Source organism: Anomaloglossus baeobatrachus (assembly GCF_048569485.1).
Source record: "Anomaloglossus baeobatrachus isolate aAnoBae1 chromosome 5 unlocalized genomic scaffold, aAnoBae1.hap1 SUPER_5_unloc_3, whole genome shotgun sequence".
Lineage (NCBI taxonomy): Eukaryota > Metazoa > Chordata > Amphibia > Anura > Aromobatidae > Anomaloglossus > Anomaloglossus baeobatrachus.
The window spans coordinates 1092722-1116021 of NW_027441806.1; the positions used below are offsets into that span (position 1 = coordinate 1092722).

The 23300-nt window shown below is 51.4% G+C and overlaps 1 protein-coding gene across 1 annotated transcript in view; it reads right to left on the bottom strand.

Moving 5' to 3' along the window:
- LOC142259186 (uncharacterized) overlaps window positions 1-23300 on the bottom strand; it is a 291572-nt gene that overhangs the window by 54086 nt on the left and 214186 nt on the right. The window contains 2 exon segments of the mRNA XM_075331686.1: window positions 203-502; window positions 10447-12035. Coding sequence (XP_075187801.1) covers window positions 203-502; window positions 10447-12035 — 1889 coding nt within the window.

A 23300-nucleotide genomic window follows, 5' to 3' on the forward strand; every position in this document is an offset into this window, starting at 1 on the left:
ATTGAGCGGTTAGCTCGCTGAATAGTGCCAGTGTTTCCTCCTTTCTTTTTGGTTGCATTGGTACTTAGACAGAGTCTCGACTGAATTCCCTTGTGTCAACTGTTTGCATGCGACTCCATTTCGGAGCAGAATTCACTTCCAGGGTCCGCGCCACTGCCTCTTGTTGTATTTCAGCGTAGGTAACACCAGGGGTACTCCTTGCCTTCAACAGTAGTTCGCTTCTTAACATTTCATTTCGGATCCCCTCAATGGACTGATCACGTAAAATGCGATCAACCTCGGCCTCAGCGCCCACCGTTACATTCGACTTCTTCTTAATCTCCTGATGCAATTCTTCCAATGCGATGCCATACTGAATCAGACTCGCTCTGCTCCTCTGGTTCTGAGCGAAAAACTGTAGTTGCAGTTGTTCAGCCGCTGCCACATGGTCAAAAGCTTTTTCCAAGATCTGAATTATTTCATCTACTGTCTTCCGCTGGCTTTCTGGTTTCAGCAGAACAACCTTGCAGGCATCTCACTCCAGAGCATTCAGTGCGACCTCGGGCTACAGTTTGGGGTGTACGCTGTGCAAGGCAATGACGTTCTTCAGCCAGCAGACCCAATCACTGAACAGTAAGGTATACCCATCGAACTTAGCCAGGTGATTTAGCAGCGCGCCCATTGCAGAGCACCCTATTAGCCGCTCACTGCTGGTCACCAAGGGGAAGGGGGTAAAGTACAACAGGGGTGTTGCAGCGTCTCCCATTTGCTCAGGGTCATCCATAGCGAGCAACGTATCCTGCCAACTACGCCAAATACGCTGGTCGCTATGACTATTAAGGTACGATGGCACTATAGAAAACCCAGTGACACAAAGATGGTGAATAATAGTTTTCTTTATAAGTCTAAAAAATATTTACAAAACCAGTTCTCTTACAACTTATGGGCCACAACAGCCCAGAATAAACAATAACAATTTATGCAACTGGGAGGACTACAAGTGTTGGTCTGTAGAGATGAAATGGACTATATTTGTTTCCCCCCTGCTATACCATTCCCTCCCCTATCTATTAATGGGGCTTACCCGAGTGCACTACTACAGATAACAGCACGTGATCCCTCCAAGGATATAATCTTACAACCACCTCCCCTTATGTTTACAATTCAATCAGGGTACCCGGCCAACTTCCCATATACAGTAAGAAACAAGTGAATTTATGTACATGTACCTCTATGCAATACTCTGTACCTCACTGCCCCCAGACAGTGTGATGAAGCAAAGGCAGAATAGTCTGTTATTATCAGCACAACACTGCTTAACTTCTGATAAATTTCAGGTCAGAGCAAATGCCTCCGGATAAACAAACAAGCAAAGCTCCTTGTCAGCGAACAGTCTTTCAAAGAATAGTCTTCCTTCAATGCGTCCTCTTCCTATCTTTCTGTCCCTAACTGACTATTAGTACACCGATTGGTCTCAGGTCAGTTGCTACTCACAGAAGTCTTTCACCCAAGATGGTGTCGGTCTCCCTCAGACTGCTTCTGATTTAGTCTTAGATGACCTTATCCAAGCACTTTCCGGAGAAAAGTTTGCTCAGATGAATTCCCCTCATCAGGGGCAGTAGGAGTCCCATGAAAAAACAGGCAATCCTATTTGTCCAGAACACAGGAGTTCAACAACCTTCTCCCTCTCTTGCAGCCTTCTTCCTGTCACTCTCTTCTTGCTTGTGCAGTCTCCAGATCTCAACTGAACTTTTAACTGTCTCTGTTTACATTACCAGGGAAACCTAATGCAACCCCTTACTGCCTAGCAGTGTGCCTGCCCTCTAGTGACAACTAGTGGCCATTTAAGTTATAGCATAAATATACAATACTTCATTAACAAAGATACAAGTTTATCTTATGTACATTTTCACCCTGTTAAAGGGATATATATACTAAGACAAGAGCCATATATACCAAGATGGGGATCATATATACCAGGATGGGATAAAGATGGGCAACATATATACCAGGATGAAAGACCTATATACGAGTATGAAAGACACATTTACCTGGAAAGGGCCCAGTATGGGAGACATTAGTACAGAATTGGGGGATTTTATCCCCGTAACAGTGTCAGAAGCATATCCTACCCATAACAGTGCTTCATGACTAGGTGTATCTTATGGTTCAAAAAACACAATTGTGACGAACCACCGGGGGGGGGGTCACTCAGAAATCCCCCCGCGCTGGCTATCAGTACGTCACAATCGGGGGGTAACAAGTGGGGGTCACCCCTCCTTTATACCTCCCGACCGACAGACAGAGCACGTGACGCGCTCTCTAGCGCCCCTCTTATAGTCAGGCCAATTATGGAATTGCCCGACAATAAGCAAGGAGGCCGCTATACTACTTATGCCAATTATTGAAGGGTCCCCGGTGAGAGTAGGGTATATATTCCCCCGACCTCCGCGGGCGGAATATATAAAACCTCCCCGAATCTCACTGGCCTCCCCACAATAATCCTTGGCACAACTCGCTGCCACCAACCGCTTCACGGTAACTATTAGCCGAACACACAGACGTGGGATTCAAGATCGAGATAACAGAACAGCCCAAGATTAATTATATAATTTAATCAGCCTAAAGCACACTAGAAACTACAATATATACAATAGGGAATCTACAGAATATACATAGGTCAGAGTACAGTTACAGATAAAGCATGGTTTACAAACAGGCATACACAGTTCCAGCAGTTACCTTGTGCGTCTGGCCACAGGGGGGCGCTGTAGACCAGGTTTCTAGGATCCTTCCCACAGATGTTTCCTACACGTGACCCCCAGCGAAAGAACCCTGGAAAATGGCCGAAGTAGGGTTATCAACCTGGGCAAATCCAGGTCCCCTCCTACCTTAGTGACCTCAGAGGGAGCACTGCTCCACCCCTGGCTGGAGTTATGGACAATATCCACACATGGAATATGGCCATAACTTGGCCTGGGAGCGTCGTAGGCGGACGCCGACGCTCTCATTGTGACAGCTATGAACTTAGCTACAGAACGAGAGGACTCATGACTTGTCTACTAGTTCCCCATTGGCTGATATCACGCCTGGGGTATTTCCCCAGGTCCTGCTCCCATAAAAAGGGTGTGCCAGCATCGTCCGCATGCGGAGACACCATTTTTATGGTTGCCATATTTATCGGAAATATGGCTTGCGAGATATGAACCATTTTTTACTGGAGTCGTCCTGTCTGGATACTTCCAAGCTTGCTAATTAGATAGCAGCCCCTACTACAGGGTCACGGCAGGGAGTCATCCTGTGTCCATTGTCCCCAAGTCAACTAATCTCCATATCACAGGAGATGGCCATGGGATGTGTTGCTAGGATGTGACACCTTCACAGATGCTGGACATCTGAGAACAAGAAGGGAGGGGGCACGGCCATGGAGTGATGAGAGCGATTATGACTGGAAGTCATAATTCCTCTTCATATCTCCGGATTTACCTCACACCTCCCCCCTTTTGAGGGCGCTAGGGGGCAGCACACTCCGGTGTTCCCCCGTGCGCCCGTCCGCGACCTCTCCTTGTCGGGACAGCCCGTCTGCGTTACCGTGGTCCCGGCCCCTTTTGTGGCGAATGGTGAAGTTGTATTGCTGGAGCGCAAGGCTCCATCGCAACAATCGCCCATTCGTCCCAGAGACGGTGTGCAACCAGCTGAGGGGATTGTGGTCCGTCTCCACGATGAAGTGGCGCCCGTATAGATAGGGTTGCAGACGCTGCAGGGCCCACACTATGGCCAGGCACTCCTTTTCCATCGTGGAATAGGCCACTTCCCTTGGTAACAGCTTCCTGCTCAGGTACAAGACTGGGTGCTCTTGGCTCGCAGAGTCCACCTGGCTGAGCACCGCACCGAGGCCGAAGTCACTGGCGTCGGTCTGTACTACAAACGGCCGCGTGAAGTCGGCTGCCTGTAGCACGGGCGGGCTGGACAGGGCGTCCTTTAGGGCCCGGAAGGCTGTCTCGCAGTCCATTGTCCAATCGACTGCAGAGGGCAGCTTCTTCTTGGTGAGGTCCGTCAAGGGCTTTGCCAGGCTACTATAGCATGGAACAAACCTCCTATAGTACCCAGCGGTCCCCAAGAAGGACATCACCTGCTTCTTGGTCCTGGGGGTGGGCCAGGACGCGATGGCCTCCACTTTCTCAGGCTCGGGCTTCAGTGTTCTCCCGCCTACCCGGTGACCGAGGTACTGGACCTCGCTCATGGCCAGCTGACACTTTCCCGGCTTGATGGTCAAACCTGCCTGGTGGATCCGCCTGAGCACCTGTGCTAGATGCTCTAGGTGGTCCTCCCAGGTGGGACTGAAGACGGCAATGTCATCCAGGTACGCGGCCGCGTACCCTTCAAGTCCCTTGAGCAGGGTGTTGACCATCCGCTGGAAAGTGGCAGGGGCATTCCTCATCCCGAATGGCATCACCGTGGACTCGTACAGTCCAAATGGGGTAATAAAGGCAGAGCGTTCCCTGGCCTTGCGAGTCAGGGGGATCTGCCAATATCCCCGGCTCAGATCCATGATGGTCAGGTACTGAGCCCCGGCCAACTGATCGAGCAGGTCATCGATGCGTGGCATTGGGTACGCATCGGCGACCGTGACAGCATTGAGCCCCCTGTAGTCCACGCAGAACCGAGTGGTTCGGTCCTTCTTAGGGACGAGGACTACAGGCGAGGCCCAAGCGCTGTTGGATACCTGGATCACCCCCAGCTTCAGCATCTCGTCAATCTCCTGGCGCATGTGTTGCTGCACCTCCAGGGAGACCCGATATGCTGAACGCCTGATCGGGGGATGATCCCCAGTGTCCACGTGATGGACAGCCAAGTTAGTCCTTCCGGGCTGGTTGGTAAACAACCCCCTGAAGGGGTGTAGGGTGGCCCACAGCTGGGACCGTTGGTCCTCCAAGAGCTGGTGGCCAACCTCCACATCCTCAATGGATCCGCCTGCCCTAACCTGGGCTAGCATATCCAAGAGGGTTTCCGCTTCTCCCTCCTCGGGCAGGTTGCACACAGGGAGTGCACATGCCTCCCGCTCATGATGTGCCTTCATCATGTTCACATGGAAGGGCTTCCGCCTTCCACGGGCAGGGTCCAGGGTGACCAGGTACGTCACAGGGTTGAGCTGCTGGTACACGAGGTATGGGCCTTCCCAGGCTGCCTGAAGCTTGTCCTGTGGTACGGGGACCAGTACCCACACCTTTTGACCCACTTGGTAGGTCCTCTCACAAGCGTTCTGGTCGTACCAACGCTTCTGATCGGCCTGGGCTTGAGCCATATTGTCGTGTACCAGTTGCGTCAAGGCCTGCATTTTGTCCCGGAAGCGCATGACATACTCGATAACCGACACTCCAGGGGTGGCCAAATCCCCTTCCCAAGCCTCTTTCACCAGAGCCAGGGGGCCCCGCACACGTCGCCCGTACAGGAGCTCAAACGGTGAGAATCCTGTTGAGGCCTGTGGAACCTCCCGGTAAGCAAATAACAGGTGTGGGAGATACCGCTCCCAGTCACGCCCATGGGAGTCGACCAACATCTTAAGCATCTGCTTTAAGGTGCCATTAAACCGCTCGCACAGGCCATTAGTCTGTGGATGGTACGGGCTGGCCACCAGATGTCGCACCTGGACTTGCTTACAGAGGGCCTCCATCAGCTGGGACATGAATTGGGTCCCCCGGTCAGTGAGCATTTCCTGGGGAAAACCCACTCGGGAGAAAATCTCCAGCAATGCGGTGGCCACCTTGTCAGCCCGAATGGACGACAAGGCCACTGCTTCTGGGTACCGGGTGGCATAGTCCACTACAGTCAGTATGAAGCGTTTCCCGGAGCTGCTGGGGATGGCCAGCGGGCCGACCAGATCCACAGCCACCCTCCTGAAAGGCTCATCGATGATTGGCAGAGATACCAGTGGGGCTTTGGGGTGTGGCCCCGCCTTCCCCACTCTCTGACAGGTTTCACACGAACGGCAGTAGGCAGCCACATCGGCCCCCATTTTTGGCCAGTAGAAATGCTGGTTTAACCTGGCCTTGGTCTTAGCGATCCCTAGGTGTCCGGCCATCGGAATCTCATGTGCGATCCGCAACAACTCCGTCCGGAACGGATAGGGTACCACCAACTGTCGGTCCCTGGGCCACGCCTCCGGTGAACCCTGCTGGACCGTGGCCCGGTACAGCCGTCCTTGGTCCCAGACCACTCGCTCCGGGTCCGAGTCCGAGGGAGGCTGTGCCGCCTGCTCCTTAAGGGCTTTCAGGCTGTCGTCAGCTTCTAACGCTGCCTGAAACCCCTGACTAGATGTGGCCAGAATCGACGAGACTGTCACATCTTCAGTCAGTACCCCGGGACCTGTGTCCTGGCCTCCACCTGACTCGGCTGCCACTTGGTCAGAAGGGGAAGAGCTATCGGACCTCCGGGAGGCCCCTTGGCTTCCAGCACTCCCACTGCGGGTGACAGCGGCCACAGCCGCTGCGACCGTGGGTCGTGCCTGCTCCTCCTCCGTTCCTGACCAAGTCGCCGGTTCAGGCAGACCTACCTGGCTTCCTGACACCCCGGTTGTGGGGGAACCATGCACCGAGATCTTACCTGGGAGCACTTCCGCTCCTGGACCGGCCCCAATCTCACCTGCCTGTTCCCCTCCTGCAGCAACAGAACCCCGCTGTGAAATCTCTGGGGACCCCACATTTGCTGTGGTAGCCCCCACCCCACACACTGGTCCTCCCCCTGCAGCACCCTGCTCTCTGCTTATCCCTGCAGAGGGCAACAGATCCCAGCTCACTGGCTGGTTACTTGTAGAGGCATTGTCACACCTTTCTCTGACCCCCTCCCCTGTCACAGCTGCAGCTGTGTGTGTGTCTATGGTGTCTATGCAAGCAGAAGTATCAGAGTTCACTCACTCCTCCCTTACATCATTCATAGATAACACATTAACATTGTCCGGAGGCCTGTCAGTACTGGCTGAAGGTTCAGCCCTTGGGGGGGGCCCAAACTGGGAGGTTATCTGCCCCAAATCTGTCCCAAGTAGCACGTTTGCAGGGATCCGATCAGTTACCCCCACCTCTCTCACCCCTCGCCCTGCGCCCCAGTCCACATAAATGTCAGCAACAGGCAGCGCCGGGTCAATGCCTCCAATCCCGGAGACAGCGAGGGTTTTTCCAGGTATCAAGTCTTGGGGGGACACCATCTCAGGTCGCACCAGAGTCACCTCCGAGGCGCTGTCTCGCAGTCCTATGGTCACAGACCGGCCGACGGTGACAGGTTGGAAGCTGTCCAGGGACCTACCACCACCCCCACCCACACAATACACCTTGGGCGGCCCTTGGGACGGGGACGGAGCCGGGGCCTTGGGACGCTGAGGGCACATGGCCTTGAAGTGTCCAGGTAGGTTGCACTGGTGGCACCGTCTTGGCTCTGCCACGGGCCTGGAGAGGGGAGTTGAGGGGGACACCCCCTGCAGTCTAGGGGCAGGTGGGGCAGTCGCAGAGTTCATCTTACCCCCTCTCCAGGTGCTGCTGGTGGCTGCTCTCCTGGCCTCAGGAGCCCGATTGTTGGTGTAGTCATCGGCCAGGGCAGCTGTAGCCGTGGACCCCTTTGGCTTCTGGTCTCGGATGAACTGGCGGAGATCCTCAGGGCAGTTCCACAAGAGTTGCTCCGTGATGAACAAGTCCAGGATCTCCGGTCCGGTGGAAAGCTGCAGGCCTTGGGTCCAGTGGTCGGCAGCTCGGGCAAGTGCCCGCCGGTGGTCAGCCCAGGAGTCCTTTGGTCCCTTCTGTAGGCTCCGGAACTTCTTGCGGTAGGACTCTGGAGTGAGGTTGTACTGTTGGATCAGGGCCCGCTTGATGGTGTCGTAGCCCTGATCTGCCTCAGTAGGCAAGTCCCCAAGGATTTCCAGGGCCTTACCCCTTAAACGGGGGGTCAGGTATTTGGCCCACTGGTCCTTGTCCAGATGGTGCTGCAAGCAAGTCCGTTCAAAAGCAGTCAGGAAAGAGTCCAAGTCTCCATCCTTCTCCAGCACTGGGAAGTCCTCAACACGGACCTTTGGAAGTTTGGTGTCTTGAAGGTCACGTGTGGCTGATGAGGGCCGGAGCTGAGCTAGCTGCAGCTGGTGGTCACGGTCTGCCTGTTGCCATCGCTCCGCAGCCTCACGCTCTGCCTGGCGCTCTTCACGCGCTGCCTGCCGCTCTGCCCTGCGCTCTGCCAGGAGTTCCTTGTAGCCCTCCTGGTCTCCAGCCTGGAGAAGGGCCATAGCCATTTGAAGAAGGCTATCCGAGCCTCCCAGGCTCGGTGGAATGGCACGTGGTGATCTGCGGCCCGCTGCGGAGCCTGGTGATTCACTGTCCATTGCAGAGCGGAGGGCTGGCATCTGGCTCATTGAGGACCCTTGGGTGAGCTGCTCCTCATCTTGTCCATAATTGCCAGGTTGTGCGCTGTCCTCTGCAGAACGGTTTTCTGGCGTCGAGCTCCTGGAGGACTCGTGGGCAACCTCCTCATTACTGTCCACAGCACCGTCCTCCCTCTCTTCGGCTCCTGCTTTAGCATTGGCCAGTTGCATAGCTCTGCTCCTGGTGCCATCAGCCATTCTTGCAGACTTTTGGTCACTGACACAGAACTGACACCTGATGCCTCCACACACCTTACAGTATCTGCACTCTGACACTCTAGTGTTGAGCTAGTCTGAAGACCCCAGCAGCCACAGCTGCTGCAGGCAGTCTTTAGTGTCTGAGAGTATGGGTCTCACACTCACACACACTATTATCTCGATCCCACCGCTGCCACCAATATGTGACGAACCACCGGGGGGGGGTCACTCAGAAATCCCCCCGCGCTGGCTATCAGTACGTCACAATCGGGGGGTAACAAGTGGGGGTCACCCCTCCTTTATACCTCCCGACCGACAGACAGAGCACGTGACGCGCTCTCTAGCGCCCCTCTTATAGTCAGGCCAATTATGGAATTGCCCGACAATAAGCAAGGAGGCCGCTATACTACTTATGCCAATTATTGAAGGGTCCCCGGTGAGAGTAGGGTATATATTCCCCCGACCTTCGCGGGCGGAATATATAAAACCTCCCCGAATCTCACTGGCCTCCCCACAATAATCCTTGGCACAACTCGCTGCCACCAACCGCTTCACGGTAACTATTAGCCGAACACACAGACGTGGGATTCAAGATCGAGATAACAGAACAGCCCAAGATTAATTATATAATTTAATCAGCCTAAAGCACACTAGAAACTACAATATATACAATAGGGAATCTACAGAATATACATAGGTCAGAGTACAGTTACAGATAAAGCATGGTTTACAAACAGGCATACACAGTTCCAGCAGTTACCTTGTGCGTCTGGCCACAGGGGGGCGCTGTAGACCAGGTTTCTAGGATCCTTCCCACAGATGTTTCCTACACGTGACCCCCAGCGAAAGAACCCTGGAAAATGGCCGAAGTAGGGTTATCAACCTGGGCAAATCCAGGTCCCCTCCTACCTTAGTGACCTCAGAGGGAGCACTGCTCCACCCCTGGCTGGAGTTATGGACAATATCCACACATGGAATATGGCCATAACTTGGCCTGGGAGCGTCGTAGGCGGACGCCGACGCTCTCATTGTGACAGCTATGAACTTAGCTACAGAACGAGAGGACTCATGACTTGTCTACTAGTTCCCCATTGGCTGATATCACGCCTGGGGTATTTCCCCAGGTCCTGCTCCCATAAAAAGGGTGTGCCAGCATCGTCCGCATGCGGAGACACCATTTTTATGGTTGCCATATTTATCGGAAATATGGCTTGCGAGATATGAACCATTTTTTACTGGAGTCGTCCTGTCTGGATACTTCCAAGCTTGCTAATTAGATAGCAGCCCCTACTACAGGGTCACGGCAGGGAGTCATCCTGTGTCCATTGTCCCCAAGTCAACTAATCTCCATATCACAGGAGATGGCCATGGGATGTGTTGCTAGGATGTGACACCTTCACAGATGCTGGACATCTGAGAACAAGAAGGGAGGGGGCACGGCCATGGAGTGATGAGAGCGATTATGACTGGAAGTCATAATTCCTCTTCATATCTCCGGATTTACCTCACAACAATCATTTCTAAAAAAAAAAAAAATGGTTCTTTTCCTCACAAATACTTACTCATGGAACTGTAGCCGATTTTAGGATAAAACCCTTTGAATTATGGTACATCATGATGGCTTCTCCCGTGTGACTCATCTGACAACAAGACCTGATTAATGATAAAAACATTTGGCAAATTCTGAAAGCAAAAATGGCTGCTCTGCTCTGTTGGTTTTGTGATGTCGGCAAGACTTGATTTACCAGTTAAACATTTCGATTATTCACAACATGAAAAAGGTTCCTTACCTGTGCGGCTTCTTCACATGTTTAACAAGATGTGATTTCTGAGAATTATATTTGCCACATTCAGAACATAAAATGGTTTATTTTGTGTGATTTTTTTTGATGGGAAACAAGACCTGATTTCCTAGTAAAACATTTACTACATTCTGGGCATGAAAACAGCTTCTCCCCTGTGTGAGATCTTTGATGCGCAACAAGGTTTGATTTCTGCCTAAAACATTTCCCACACTCTGAACATGAAAATGGCTTCTCCCCTGTGTGACGTCTTTGATGCACAACAAGATATGATTTCTTAATAAAACATTTACCACATTCTGAACATGAATATGGCTTCTCCCCTGTGTGACATCTTTGATGCACAACAAGGTCTGATTTCCGAATATAATATTTCCCACATTCTGAACATGAAAATGGCTTCTCCCCGATGTGAGATCTTTGATGCCGAACAAGAATTGATTTCTGAATAAAACATTTCCCACAGTCTGAACATGAAAATGGCTTCTCCCCTGTGTGACATCTTTGATGCACAACAAGTTCTGATTTCCCATTAAAACATTTCCCACATTCTGAACATGAAAATGGCTTCTCCCCTGTATGAGATCTTTGATGCCTAACAAGCTGTGATTTCTGAATAAAACATTTTCCACATTCTAAACATGAAAATGGCTTCTCCCCTGTGTGATATATTTGATGCCTAACAAGGTGTGATTTCTGAATAAAACATTTCCCACATTCTGAACATGAAAATGGCTTCTCCCCGGTGTGAGATCTTTGATGCCTAACAAGAGCTGATTTGAAATGAAAACATTTCCCACACCCTGAACATGAAAATGGCTTCTCCCGTGTGTGATATTTTTGATGGTTAGCAAGGGTTATTTTCTGAGTAAAACATTTTCCACATTCTGGGCATGAAAATGGCTTCTTCCCTGTGTGATATATTTGATGCCTAACAAGGTGTGATTTCTGAATAAAACATTTTCCACATTCTGAACATGAAAATGGCTTCTCCCCTGTGTGACATCTTTGATGCCTAACAAGATCTGATTTGAAATGAAAACATTTCCCACACCCTGAACATGAAAATGAATTCTCCTCTGTGTGACGTTTTCCATGGTCAACAAGAGTTGATTTACTAGTAAAACATTTCCCACATTCCAAGCATAAAAATGGCTTCACCCCAGTGTGATTTTTCTTATGCATTACAAGATTTGATTTCTGAATAAAACATTTCCCACATTCTGAACATGAACATGGCTTCTCCCCTGTGTGATATTTTTGATGGTTAGCAAGGGTTATTTTCTGAGTAAAACATTTTCCACATTCTGGGCATGAAAATGGCTTCTTCCCTGTGTGAGTTTTTTGAATGATATTAAGATGTGATTTTCTGGTAAAACATTTCCCACGTTTTGAACATGAAAATGGTTTCACCCTTGTAGGAGCCGTTTCATGTTCCACATCCCTTCTGTAACTTTTGTTTTGCTTACAATTCTGTGATAAATCGGAATTTTTGACTTGTTTGAAAAGATCTGATGATGAAGCTTTCTGAGGAAGGACTGGAGATATATTTGGGACAACAGCATGCTCTTCATATGTATCATGTGTGATACTTTCTTCATCTGTTTTAAATTCTGAAGATAATAGATTTCCATCTGAACTCTCAATATAGTCATCTGCTAAAAATAAACACAATGTTATTATTTTTTAATGATATCTTGAAAGTAAATTTTTTTGAACCATAACATCAGAAATTAAATTAGAAAAAAATGTATTCTGAATCTGTTGTTCAATTTCGACATCTAAAGGCCGCTTTACACGCGGCGATTCATCGTGCGATCGCACCCGCCCCCATCGTTTGTGCAACATGGGCAATTTGTTGCCGTGTCGCACAAAGTCGGTAACCCGTCACACCTACTTACCTCCCGAACGACGTCGCTGTGGGCGGCGAACATCCTCTTCCTGAAGGGGGAGAGACTTCGGCGTCACAGCGATGTCACTCAGCGGCCGCCCAATAGAAGCGGAGGGGCGGAGATGAGCGGGACGTAACATCCCGCCGACCTCCTTCCTTCCGCATTGCCGGCGGGACGCAGGTAAGCTGAGGTTCATCGTTCCCGGGGTGTCACATGGAGCGATGTGTACTGCCTCGGGAACAATGAACAACCGGCGCGCAGAAGGACGTTCGATTTTTAGAAAATGAGCGACATGTCAACGAGCAACTATAAGGTATTTTTGCTTGTTCACAGTCGCTCGTAGCTGTCACACGCTACGATATGTCAAACGATGCCGGATATGCGTCACTAACGACGTGACCCCGACAACATATCGTTTGATATATCATAGCGTGTAACGAGCCCTTAAAGGCTGCTTTACATGCAGCTACATCGCTAGCGATCGCACCCGTCCCAGTTGTGCGTGCGTCACGGGCAAATCGCTGCCCGTCGCGGACAATATCGGTAGTGCGCGTCACACGCACATACCTTACTAACAACGTCGCTGTGACCAGCAAACAACCTCTTTTCGAAGGGGGGGTTTGTGTGGCGTCACAGTGACGTCACACAGCGGGCCACCAATAGAAGCGGAGGGGCGGAGAGCAGCCGCATAAACATCACTCCCACCTCATTGCCGGAGGACGCAGGGGTGTCACATGTAGAGATGTGTGCTGCCTCAAGAACGACAAACAACCTGCGTCCCAAAAGTGCAACGATATTTGGGAAAGAAACGACGTGTCAACAATCAACGATATTTGCGGAACTTGGGATAGTTAGCGGTTGCTCGTGTCACACGCAACAACGTCGCTAACAACGCTGGATGTGAGTCACGAATTCCGTGACCCCTGCGATATCTCATTAGCGATGTCGTTGCGTGTAACAGGGACTTAAGAGTAGTGATGGGCAATCCCCACGATGGTCAGGATCGGGGAGACTCTTCGGATCATTTTGTAGATCGGGATCGAGCTAACACGATCTTGCGTCCGATCACCGATCTTGGACTTTACCGTTATGGGATCAGGGCGGGGGGGCTGTAAAATAAAGAATACAGTTAATAATAAACATTACTTAGCAGTCTCCCGCTGCTTCTGAGTACGATCATCGCGGTGTTCTCCCGGTAACCAAAGGACCTTTCGTGACATCATAGCCATGTGATCAGTCACGTGGGAATGTTGTATTATCTCATTGGCTACAGACTGGGTCACAGGATTATGACATTGTGCAAAAGGTCCTGTAGTGTCAGCATGCTTGCTGGTACACGGTGCTTGCCTGAGCATCTCAGTACTCTGTAAACTCGGCGACCGCTGTGTACCGGCGAGATGCTCGAGTACATGCTCAGCTTCCCCTCTGCATCTAGACACTATTTACACAGTCAGCCCACATGCAGGGATTGGCTGCCACAGCCGGTGATTAATAGCGGCGCTGGGAATAAGGTGATCAGAGATCACCGTTACTATAGTATAGTAACCCGTTCGTTAGGTTACTATGGCAATGGTAGCAGCGGTGACATCACCGCTTACCAACCCGCAGCCTCTGATCACTCATTGAGTAGCAGCGTTCTTCCTCCCCCCCTGAATTCTGATATAGCAGAGCTAGATCAGTGACAGAAGACCAGGATCGTGGAGCTGTGAGAGGGAGTAATAAAGATGGAGTCCCTAAGTGTGTCTGTGTATTTATTTCTAATAAAGTACCGTATTTTTCGCTTTATAAGACGCACTTTTGTTCCCCCAAATTTTGGGGGAAAGAAGGGGGTGCGTCTTATAAACCGAATATACAGGGGGGGGGTACACACACACACACATTATATATATATATTATATATATATATATATATATATATATATATATATATATATATATATATATATATATATATATATTAATTACACTGCAGGGTCCGCTCTTGAGCGGGTGCTAGGGGCAGGTGACAGCTGAGGGCGGCAGAGTTTGATCTGCTCCCGCTCATATAATATGCACAGCCGCTGTCCATCAGCAGCGTGGTGCTGAAACTGCATCTCGCTGAGGGGCTGGGGCAGCGAGGCATATTATATCTGCCTGTGCTCCCTTTGATCGCACATGATCCCCCCTGCGTTAGATATGGCCCCCGTGCTGCTGCCCATGGTAAAATAAAAAAAGCTTTACTTAGCTCCAGCGCTGATCCCCCGGTCTCCTGCTGCTGCTGTCTGTGATAAGGCACACAGAGATGATATCACTCTGCCATGCCGATCACATGACCGGCAGCAAGAACCAGGAAGTAGAGGAAGCCGGAGCTCAACTGCGAGGTGGGAGACACGAGGAGGGACAGCGCTGAGAAGGTAAGGAAAGTGTGTTTTATTTTATTATGGGCAGCAGCATGGGGGGCATACCTAACACAGGGGAGATGTGCCATCTATAGTGGCCATGGGCAGCACACATGGGGGCCATATCAAACACAGGGGAGGTGTACCATCTATAGGGGCCATGGGCAGCACACATGGGGGCCATATCAAACACAGGGGAGGTGTACCATCTATAGGGGCCATGGGCAGCACAGGGGGACGTGTCCCAGCACAAGGGGGTAATATTCAATATAAGGGGGCCATATCCAGATTAAGGGGGGCTAATTTTAAGATGGGGGGCTATGAGGGACATATACCCTATATGATTTTTTTAGACGGACACTGGCATTATAAGATGGACCCCATTTAATATTAAAAAAAAAAAAATTCTCTTTTCCTTCACCAAATTTGGGGGTGCGTCTTATAATCAGGTGCGTCTTATAAAGCGAAAATACGGTAATTTTTTTTTTTAACCCTTTATTGGAGATTCTTAATGACCGGGTTAAACGTGCCTGACACTAAGAATCTTGGGCTTAACACCAGGTGGTAAAACAAAGCCGGTATTAACCCCTTATTACCCAGCCTGTAACCTGCCATCAGGGCCGCTGGAAGAGTTGATACAGCACAAGAAGATGGCGCCTCTATGAAAGAGCTATTTTCTGGGGTGGCTGCCGACTGCAATTTGCAGTGGGTGGGGGGGCTTGGGCCACCCTGCGCTGAAGATTACAATCCCCAGTAGCCAGCTGCTTTATGTGCACACACAAAGAGAAACAGGGGTAACGCAGTCATAGGTCGAGTCAATAATCAATATACCAACCTTTGCAAAAATATCAAAAATATTTATTCACTTTAGTACATAGCAAAGGAAGTAGTATAAAATACATATTTAAGAAAAATAGTGAACATTGATCAGGCTAAGGCAGAATCACAGATGAAACAGATCACCAGACCATATGGGAAGTGCAGTATATCCATATCCTCACGGTTGGAGGGCCTCACAGAGTTGTTAAGAGGACCAATATAACCTATTTATACATTTACACAAATCGTATGCAAAGTTAGAAGCATAAGAACACTATCTAGAGTGATAGGTATAATAACACTTGGTCACTCATCACTCCGAGGGGCCAAAAAACACCCAATGAAAGGGGGAAGCCAGCCCAGGGAAGGGTACACATAGGCTGAAAACAATCCCCTCAAAGCACTCACCCATAGGTAGCCGGGACCGAGGAAAACGTGCCCCGACGCGCACGTTTCGATAACTTCTTCGGGGGGCCGTGACGTGGTGTGGTTCAGGCACACTTCTGTCTTTAAATATCCCACTGCCCGGGCCGCTAAGCAGCCATTGGACGCGCATAAGGCGGGACTCCGGCCAGAGACCGCGTCATCGGGCACTCCCGGAAGTGACGCGCGCACTTCCCGTGTCGTCACACAGGATGCGCGCGTCACGCCGTATGGAGGCCGGCCGACGCTGGCATGGTGGGAGTGACGCCGCATGCGCGTACCACTGCAGCGGCCATGGATATGAAGGGCAAGAAAGAGGGCAAATCTCCTTTCAGGGAGAGAAGGTCTGTGCCATGAGCGGATTCAGTAGGAGTAAGCAGGGGAAGCATGCTAATGAGCAAACCCGTCCATCCCTATACATAGCGGCTATTTTTGTAATACAACACATGACATCTACTAGAAATACCCATACAGTTACCAATAGTATAGATAGAGTGGTCAAATGGGGGAAGACGGAACCATCATCCCTCCATACATAGAGCACCTGCAGTATCCATGGCCGCTGCAGTGGTACGCGCGTGCGGCGTCACTCCCACCATGCCAGCGTCGGCCGGCCTCCATACGGTCCCAGTTTCAAATGATGGTGGCAGGAGTCAGCGCGTGCGCAGATGGTACTCTTAGATGAAGACTCCATCTGCGCACGCACCGCTCCTGGAGTCAGCACATGCGCAGATTAAGCCCTTGGATGAGAGCTGCATCTGCGCATGCGCCACTCCAGGCGCCATCATTTGAACCGGGACTGCGGAGACACTGGGACACTCAACACAACGGCCTACTGCACCACTCACTCACCGCCACTGCTGCCGCCAATGACCCGCCGCACCTGCTGCCACAGATGCCGCCGTGCCTGCCACCACTGACCCGCTACGCCTCCGCCATGGACGCTGCCGCGCCTGCAGCCACTGACACGCTGCGCCTGCCAGCACAACCTCTGCCTCCTGTGAGCCCGCTCCACCATGGCTGCTGCCCCTCTCCTGTAAGACAACATCGGAGTATAAGACACACCCCATTTTTTATCTTTTTCACCTTTTTTATCTCTAAATTTGGGGTGCGTCTTATAATCCGGTGCGTCTTATAAAGCTAAAAATACGGTACCTATAAAGAGAAAAATCAAAAAAACTGAAAATTTTGCAGTTGCCTCTTAACTTTTGCCAGAGCTGTGTGTATATACAGTACAGACCAAAAGTTTGGACACACCTTCTCATCTCTAGAACAACTGTTAAGGGGAGACTTTGTGCAGCAGGCCTTCATGGTAATATAGCTGCTAGGAAACCACTGCTAAGGACAGGCAACAAGCAGAGGAGACTTGTTTGGGCTAAAGAGCACAAGGAATGGACCAGTGGAAATCTGTGCTTTGGTCTGATGAGTGCAAATTCGAGATCTTTGGATCCAACCACTGTGTCCTTGTAGAAAAGGTTAACGGATGGACTCTACATTCCTGGGTCCCACCGTGAAGCATGGAGGAGGAGGATGGATGGTGTGGGGGTACTTTGCTGCTGACACTGTTGGGGATTTATTCAAAATTGAAGGCATACTAAACCAGCATGCCTACCACAGCATCTTGCAGTGGCATCCTATTCCATCCGGTTTAAGTTTAGTTGGACCAAAATTTATTTTTCAACAGGACAATGACCCCAAACACACCTCCAGGCTGTGTAAGGGCTATTTGACTAAGAAGGAGAGTGATGGGGTGCTACGCCAGATGACTTGGCCTCTACAGTCACCAGACCTGAACCCAATCGAGATGGTTTAGGGTGAGCTGAACCGCAGAGTGAAGGCAAAAGGGCCAACAAGTGCTAAACATCTCTGGGAACTCCTTTAAGACTGTTGGAAAACCATTTCCGGTGACTACCTCTTGAAGCTCATCAAGAGAATGCCAAGAGTGTGTAAAGTAGTAATGAAAGCAAAAGGTGGCTACTTTGAAGAACCTAAAATATAAGACATATTTTCAGTTGTTTCACACTTTAAGTATTTCATTCCACATGTTTTAACTCATAGTTTTGATGCCTTCAATGTGAATCTACAATTTTCAGAGTCCTGAAAATAAAGAAAATTCTTTGTATGAGAAGGTGTGTCCAAACTTTTGGTCTGTACTGTATATATATTTTTTTTATAAATAAAATGTACACAATATATAGTTGTATGAAAATAAATGATTTTAAAAAATGCTGTAGCGCTCCGCGGTATTATTGATACTCCGCACAGACGAAGTGGGCGGCTACGGGCTGCCACCTCCACCCCATCTGCCTGGCTTTACCTGAATGGCAATCAAAATACAAGGAAGCCCATTAATTTTTTTTTTAATTATTTAAAAAGAAGAATAATAAAAAAAAATGCATGGGCTCCGGCTGTATTTTGACTGCCAATCAATGACAGCCAGTCAGCTGGGGGCTGGGATTCTCGGCAGCCTGCAGCCGCCCCTGGAAATGGCGCATTGTTCCTTAGCGCCTTTTCCAGGCGCTTTACCCGGCTCATCCAGTGGCCCTGGTGGTGGTGGCACGCTGGGTAATAAAGGGGTTAATACCAGCTTTGTATTCTCAGATGGTACGAAGCCCGAAATTCATGATGTCACGCCAAATTAGACATGGCCACCATGAATTTCTAGTAAACAGTAAAAAAATAAAACACAGATAAAAAAGTTTTTTTATTAGACATAACAAAAAAACATTTCGAGAATCCATCTTTATAATAAAAAAATCCTTAATCCAACGTAATCCACAGAGAGCATTGTGAGCTTCATCACTCTGTACAGACACAGTCTATACACAGTGAGAAGCAGAGAGCATTGTCAGCTCTGCTACATCGTTCTGTACAGAGCAAGAAGCAGGCTGACAGTGAGGGGATGATTGCACTTGCATCTTGCATGGGCATCACCCCACACGGACTGATCTCAGGACAGGAGCGCTTCAGCTGCATGGAAACACAAGGAGCCGACACGCTGCTGTCTGGAGATTGATGCGATGCGACACTTGCACAGTGACAGTCAAAGTTCAATCGAATCTATGAGCCATTAATGAAATAGCCCAGCCAGCATATACAGAAGGGGAGCGATAGATACTTTCTCCTCTACAGCATGTGATCAAAGACATTAACAAGCAGCCCAGCAGAGAATAACTCTTGTTAGCCTGCCCAAGCCTGTGACTCGAAGCCTGCGTCTCCCTGAGCTGCTCACAGGCATCAGAGCAGTTAACATGCAGAGTACCAGAATCTATCATTTCCACAGATCTTGACACTGCCATGACAGTTGGCAAAACCTGCAAAAATCTCTTTGTAACATTGATCCACAACAAATGTGACGCCCTGGACTAGCCAGGTAGTCACAGGTAGGCCCTTGCACAAACACCCGTCCCCTAAAAAGGTGTCATCGGCCAACCTTAAAACCCTAGTCACCTCCCTCAGGATTTGATGTTCACACCAGAGGGCGGAGCCAGGCAGTTGGACACGCCCATGGAGGAGTTCACAGGTCCTGAGGCAGGAAAAAACAGGCAGTTAGGAGTTGAGTGGAGGAGGTGAAGAGGAGAGGAGTGAAGTTCAAGTGCAGAGGCAGACCTGTGCCCAGGTCTGCCACAGTCTAACTCCAGGTGTCTGGGTCGGAGCCCAGTCACCTCTGGCTAGGAGGCATACGGTGGCCTCAGCCTGCAGGAGCCGGGAAGACGGCTCAGTGGAACCGTAAGGGACCGGGACAGGGTAGTGGCGCGCCGGTACCGAACCGGGAAACCGACTGGAAACCGGAGCATAGAGGGGGGTTCTCAGACCCTGAAACTCGGTTCAGAAACCAGTGGACCCAGTTAATTAATTGATTGAGGTCTGGACTTTAGGTCCTTTCCCACCCAAGTCCTGACTGAAGACAACAGCACACCGAAGGCGGATAATAAGCCACCACTCAGGCAAAGAGATCCGAAGGGCCAGCGTCTGCGGGCAAACGGGCTTTCCCGACACATAACGCCGGGGAGCGGGCTCCCGTTGATGAAGCACGGGCTGCCCACAGCTACACAGAAGGTGCAGGAGAAAGGCGGAGACCACCAACCCAACTGGGGGACCAGACGCAGACGGCTGCGGGCACCGACCACCATCTTTTTGGTTTACCAGAAACTCTTGTGCATCTGTAATAGTGAGTACAACTGTACCCTCGGGCCACGCATCGCCCTGCACCGCCAAGCACCGACACATCACACCAAACGGGTCCCGGGGCCATCACCCCTGCCCACGGAGGGGTTAACACCAAAGCTGCACAACATCTCCCCCGGGTGCCTAGTGAACAGCAGCGGTGGTGTCCACATTCACCACAACGCGTGGGTGGCGTCACGAACTGTAACAAAAACCACGGCCTCGGCCGTAACCCTAAACCCCCTTCCAAACGCCAGCCCCTTTCAGAGCGAAGTGACCCCTGGTCCGGAGGCGCTCGAGCCACCGCCAAACGAGCCCGGATCCGAGTGGCTTGGCTGCAGCCGAGTGCGGGGCGGTACACATCGACTCTTCTGGCGTCATGAACATTATACTTACCTAGTCACCTACCTGGTGAAGTGCGCTTTGAAGTAGAAGTCAGCGGTGACTCGTTGAAAAATTTCAGAATCCGCCATCTTGCCGCCATCTTTTGGCATGAAGATTTCCGCCAAAGCCTTTTTCCCCGCGATAAGAGCGTGAGAGTTGAAGCTCTGCCCCCTGGGAACTTGTCCGTGCAGTAAAGCGTGCGGTCGGAAAGTGAAACTGGCCAGCAGAAACAGGGAGTGCCGCGAAAAGACCAAGGGGGGCGGGTGAAGACCCCGTGTCATGTGACCGAGAAGATAAAGGGCAGGGACTCCAGGACGCCATCCATTTGGTTCCTGGACCCCGAGCAAGCACCATGTCCGCCCCGTCTGGCAAGCCCGCAACCCCGGAGCCCACCCCTGGAACAGCGGCGTGGGTGGAAGCCCGGACGACATCGATGTGCTGCCGCTGGCAAGCCCAGGTGTGGTTCCAGATGGAACGATGGGTGGCCGAGATGGAGGAAATAGCTTCGGCTGTGCGAGTGCGTGAAGTGGAGGCAAATTTTGGAGTGCGGGTAAGCGACCCACGCCCCTGTGTCCCTGAGGGACCAGCCGACGCGGCTGAGGGACCCGGTCTGTCCCCACTCTCCATGTTGCTTCCCTCACCACTCGTGTCGGTTGCCGCTGCTCCGCCGCTCGGTCCGCTGCTCCGACAACGGCGGCGGAGCCCGTCCCATCCGCCTGTGAGGACCCACCTGGGGAGGCAGCCCGCGGGCGGCCGCTTGTTCGGCCCGCACCAATTCCACTCCCGTGGAAGATCAGTCCCCGGAAGGTGCCCGTTCCCGAGATGAATCCGCCGATCCCGGAAGTAACCGCGCCCCAATTGCCTAAGGCCCCGGCAGTCAGCCCAGCCGCAATGGGGGCGATCCTCGCCCAGAAGCCAGCACCGCAAGTCCCGTTGACCACTCCCAGACACCCGGCCTCGGCTGAGGCACGGCGGGTATGTAGCTGCCAAGCGGTAGAAGGCCACGTCACAGCGGGGTCCCTCATTACCGAAGGTGCCGGTCATAGCCGGCATGGAGGGACTCCAGCTGGGCCTGTCTCCCACACAGGCTGACCCGGAGCAGGCCACTGATCGGTGGGGCCCACGGCAGTATGAGAGGCCGGTCGTAGCCGGCGCCGAGGGCACCCAAGTGGGCCTGGCTCCTGGGCAGGAGAGCGGATGTGCATGCCTGCATTTATAAAGGTAGCGGTTTCCCGGCTACCATGTTCCCGTCCCAGTTGGGACTCTGCAGTTTAACACCCAGTTTTAAAAAAATAGACAAGGCCGAGAACTTGCAGGCCACCCAATAACTTTTGGGCTTTGTAAATAACCCCTTGGACCACCCTTTCATGTCTGCAGTCTCCGGAGAGGTTGGTTGAAGGAAGGGACTGCGGCAGAGTAGGCCGAGGTCCCGTCACCATGGCAATCGGTGACTACCCTCCGGGGCCAGGGGTCCCCTAGACGTGGGGCCCCTGAGAGACTGCCAGGTATGGAACTTTGTACCTGGCCCGTTGGGGCAATACCTGGACCCGTGCCCAATTCCTGGACTGGGGAAAAGGGGTGCGGACCTGTTCTTAGAGGCAGCATCAAGGGGTAGGTTTGCTTGGGTGGGCAAATGAAAGGACCCGGTCCCGTTCCATAAAAATGTGTTTTTTCTTTTATGTTTTGCAACGTTAAAGTAACATGCCTCCCGTAAGGGATGATTTCCACACTTGCTTATAATGTAAATAATGTTATTATAATTGTACTTGTTTTCCTGTTTATCTTTTACAGTTACAAAAATAAACCGGTGGTGGTCGGACAGCCCGCAGACGGTCTGTATTAAACCAAGGGGGAATGTGACGTCCTGGACTAGCCAGGTAGTCACAGATAGGCCCTTGCACAAACACCCGTCCCCTAAAAAGGTGTCATCAGCCAACCTTAAAACCCTAGTCACCTCCCTCAGGATTTGATGTTCACACCAGGGCGCGGAGCCAGGCGGTTGGACACACCCACGGAGGAGTTCACAGGTCCTGAGGCAGGAAAAAACAGGCAGTTAGGAGTTCAGTTGAGGAGGTGAAGAGGAGAGGAATGAAGTTCAAGTGCAGAGGCAGACCTGTGCCCAAGTCTGCCGCAGTCTAACTCCAGATGTCTGGGTCGGAGCCCAGTCACTTCTGGCTAGTAGGCATACGGTGGCCTCAGCCTGCAGGAGCCAGGAAGATGGCTAGGTGGAACCGTAAAGGACCGGGACAGGGTAGTGGCCCGCCGGTACCGAACCGGGGAACCGACTGGAAACCCTGAGGGGGGTACTCAGACTCTGAAACTCGGTCCAGAAACCAGTGGACCCAGTTAATTAACTGATTGAGGTCTGGTCTTTAGGTCCTTTCCCACCCAAGTCCTGACTGAAGACAATAGTCCACCGAAGGGGGATAAAAAACCACCGCTCAGGCAAAGAGATCCGAAGGGCCAGCGTCTGCGGGCAAACGGGCTCTCCCGACACATAATGCCGAGGAGCGAGCTCCCGTTGCTGAAGCACGGGCTGCACAGAAGGTGCAGGAGAAAGGCAGAGACCACCAACCCGACTGGGGGACCAGACGCAGCCGGCTGCGGGCACCGACCACCATCTTTTTGGTTTACCAGAGACTCTTGTGCATCTGTAATAGTGAGTACAACTGTGCCCTCGGGCCACGCATCGCCCTGCACCGACACATCACACTAAACAGGTCCCGGGGCCATCACCCCTGCCCACGGAGGGGTTAACACCAAAGCTGCACAACATCTACTCCAGGTGCCTAGTGAACAACAGCGGTGGTGTCCACATTCACCACAACCCGTGGGTGGTGTCACGAACTGTAACAAAAAC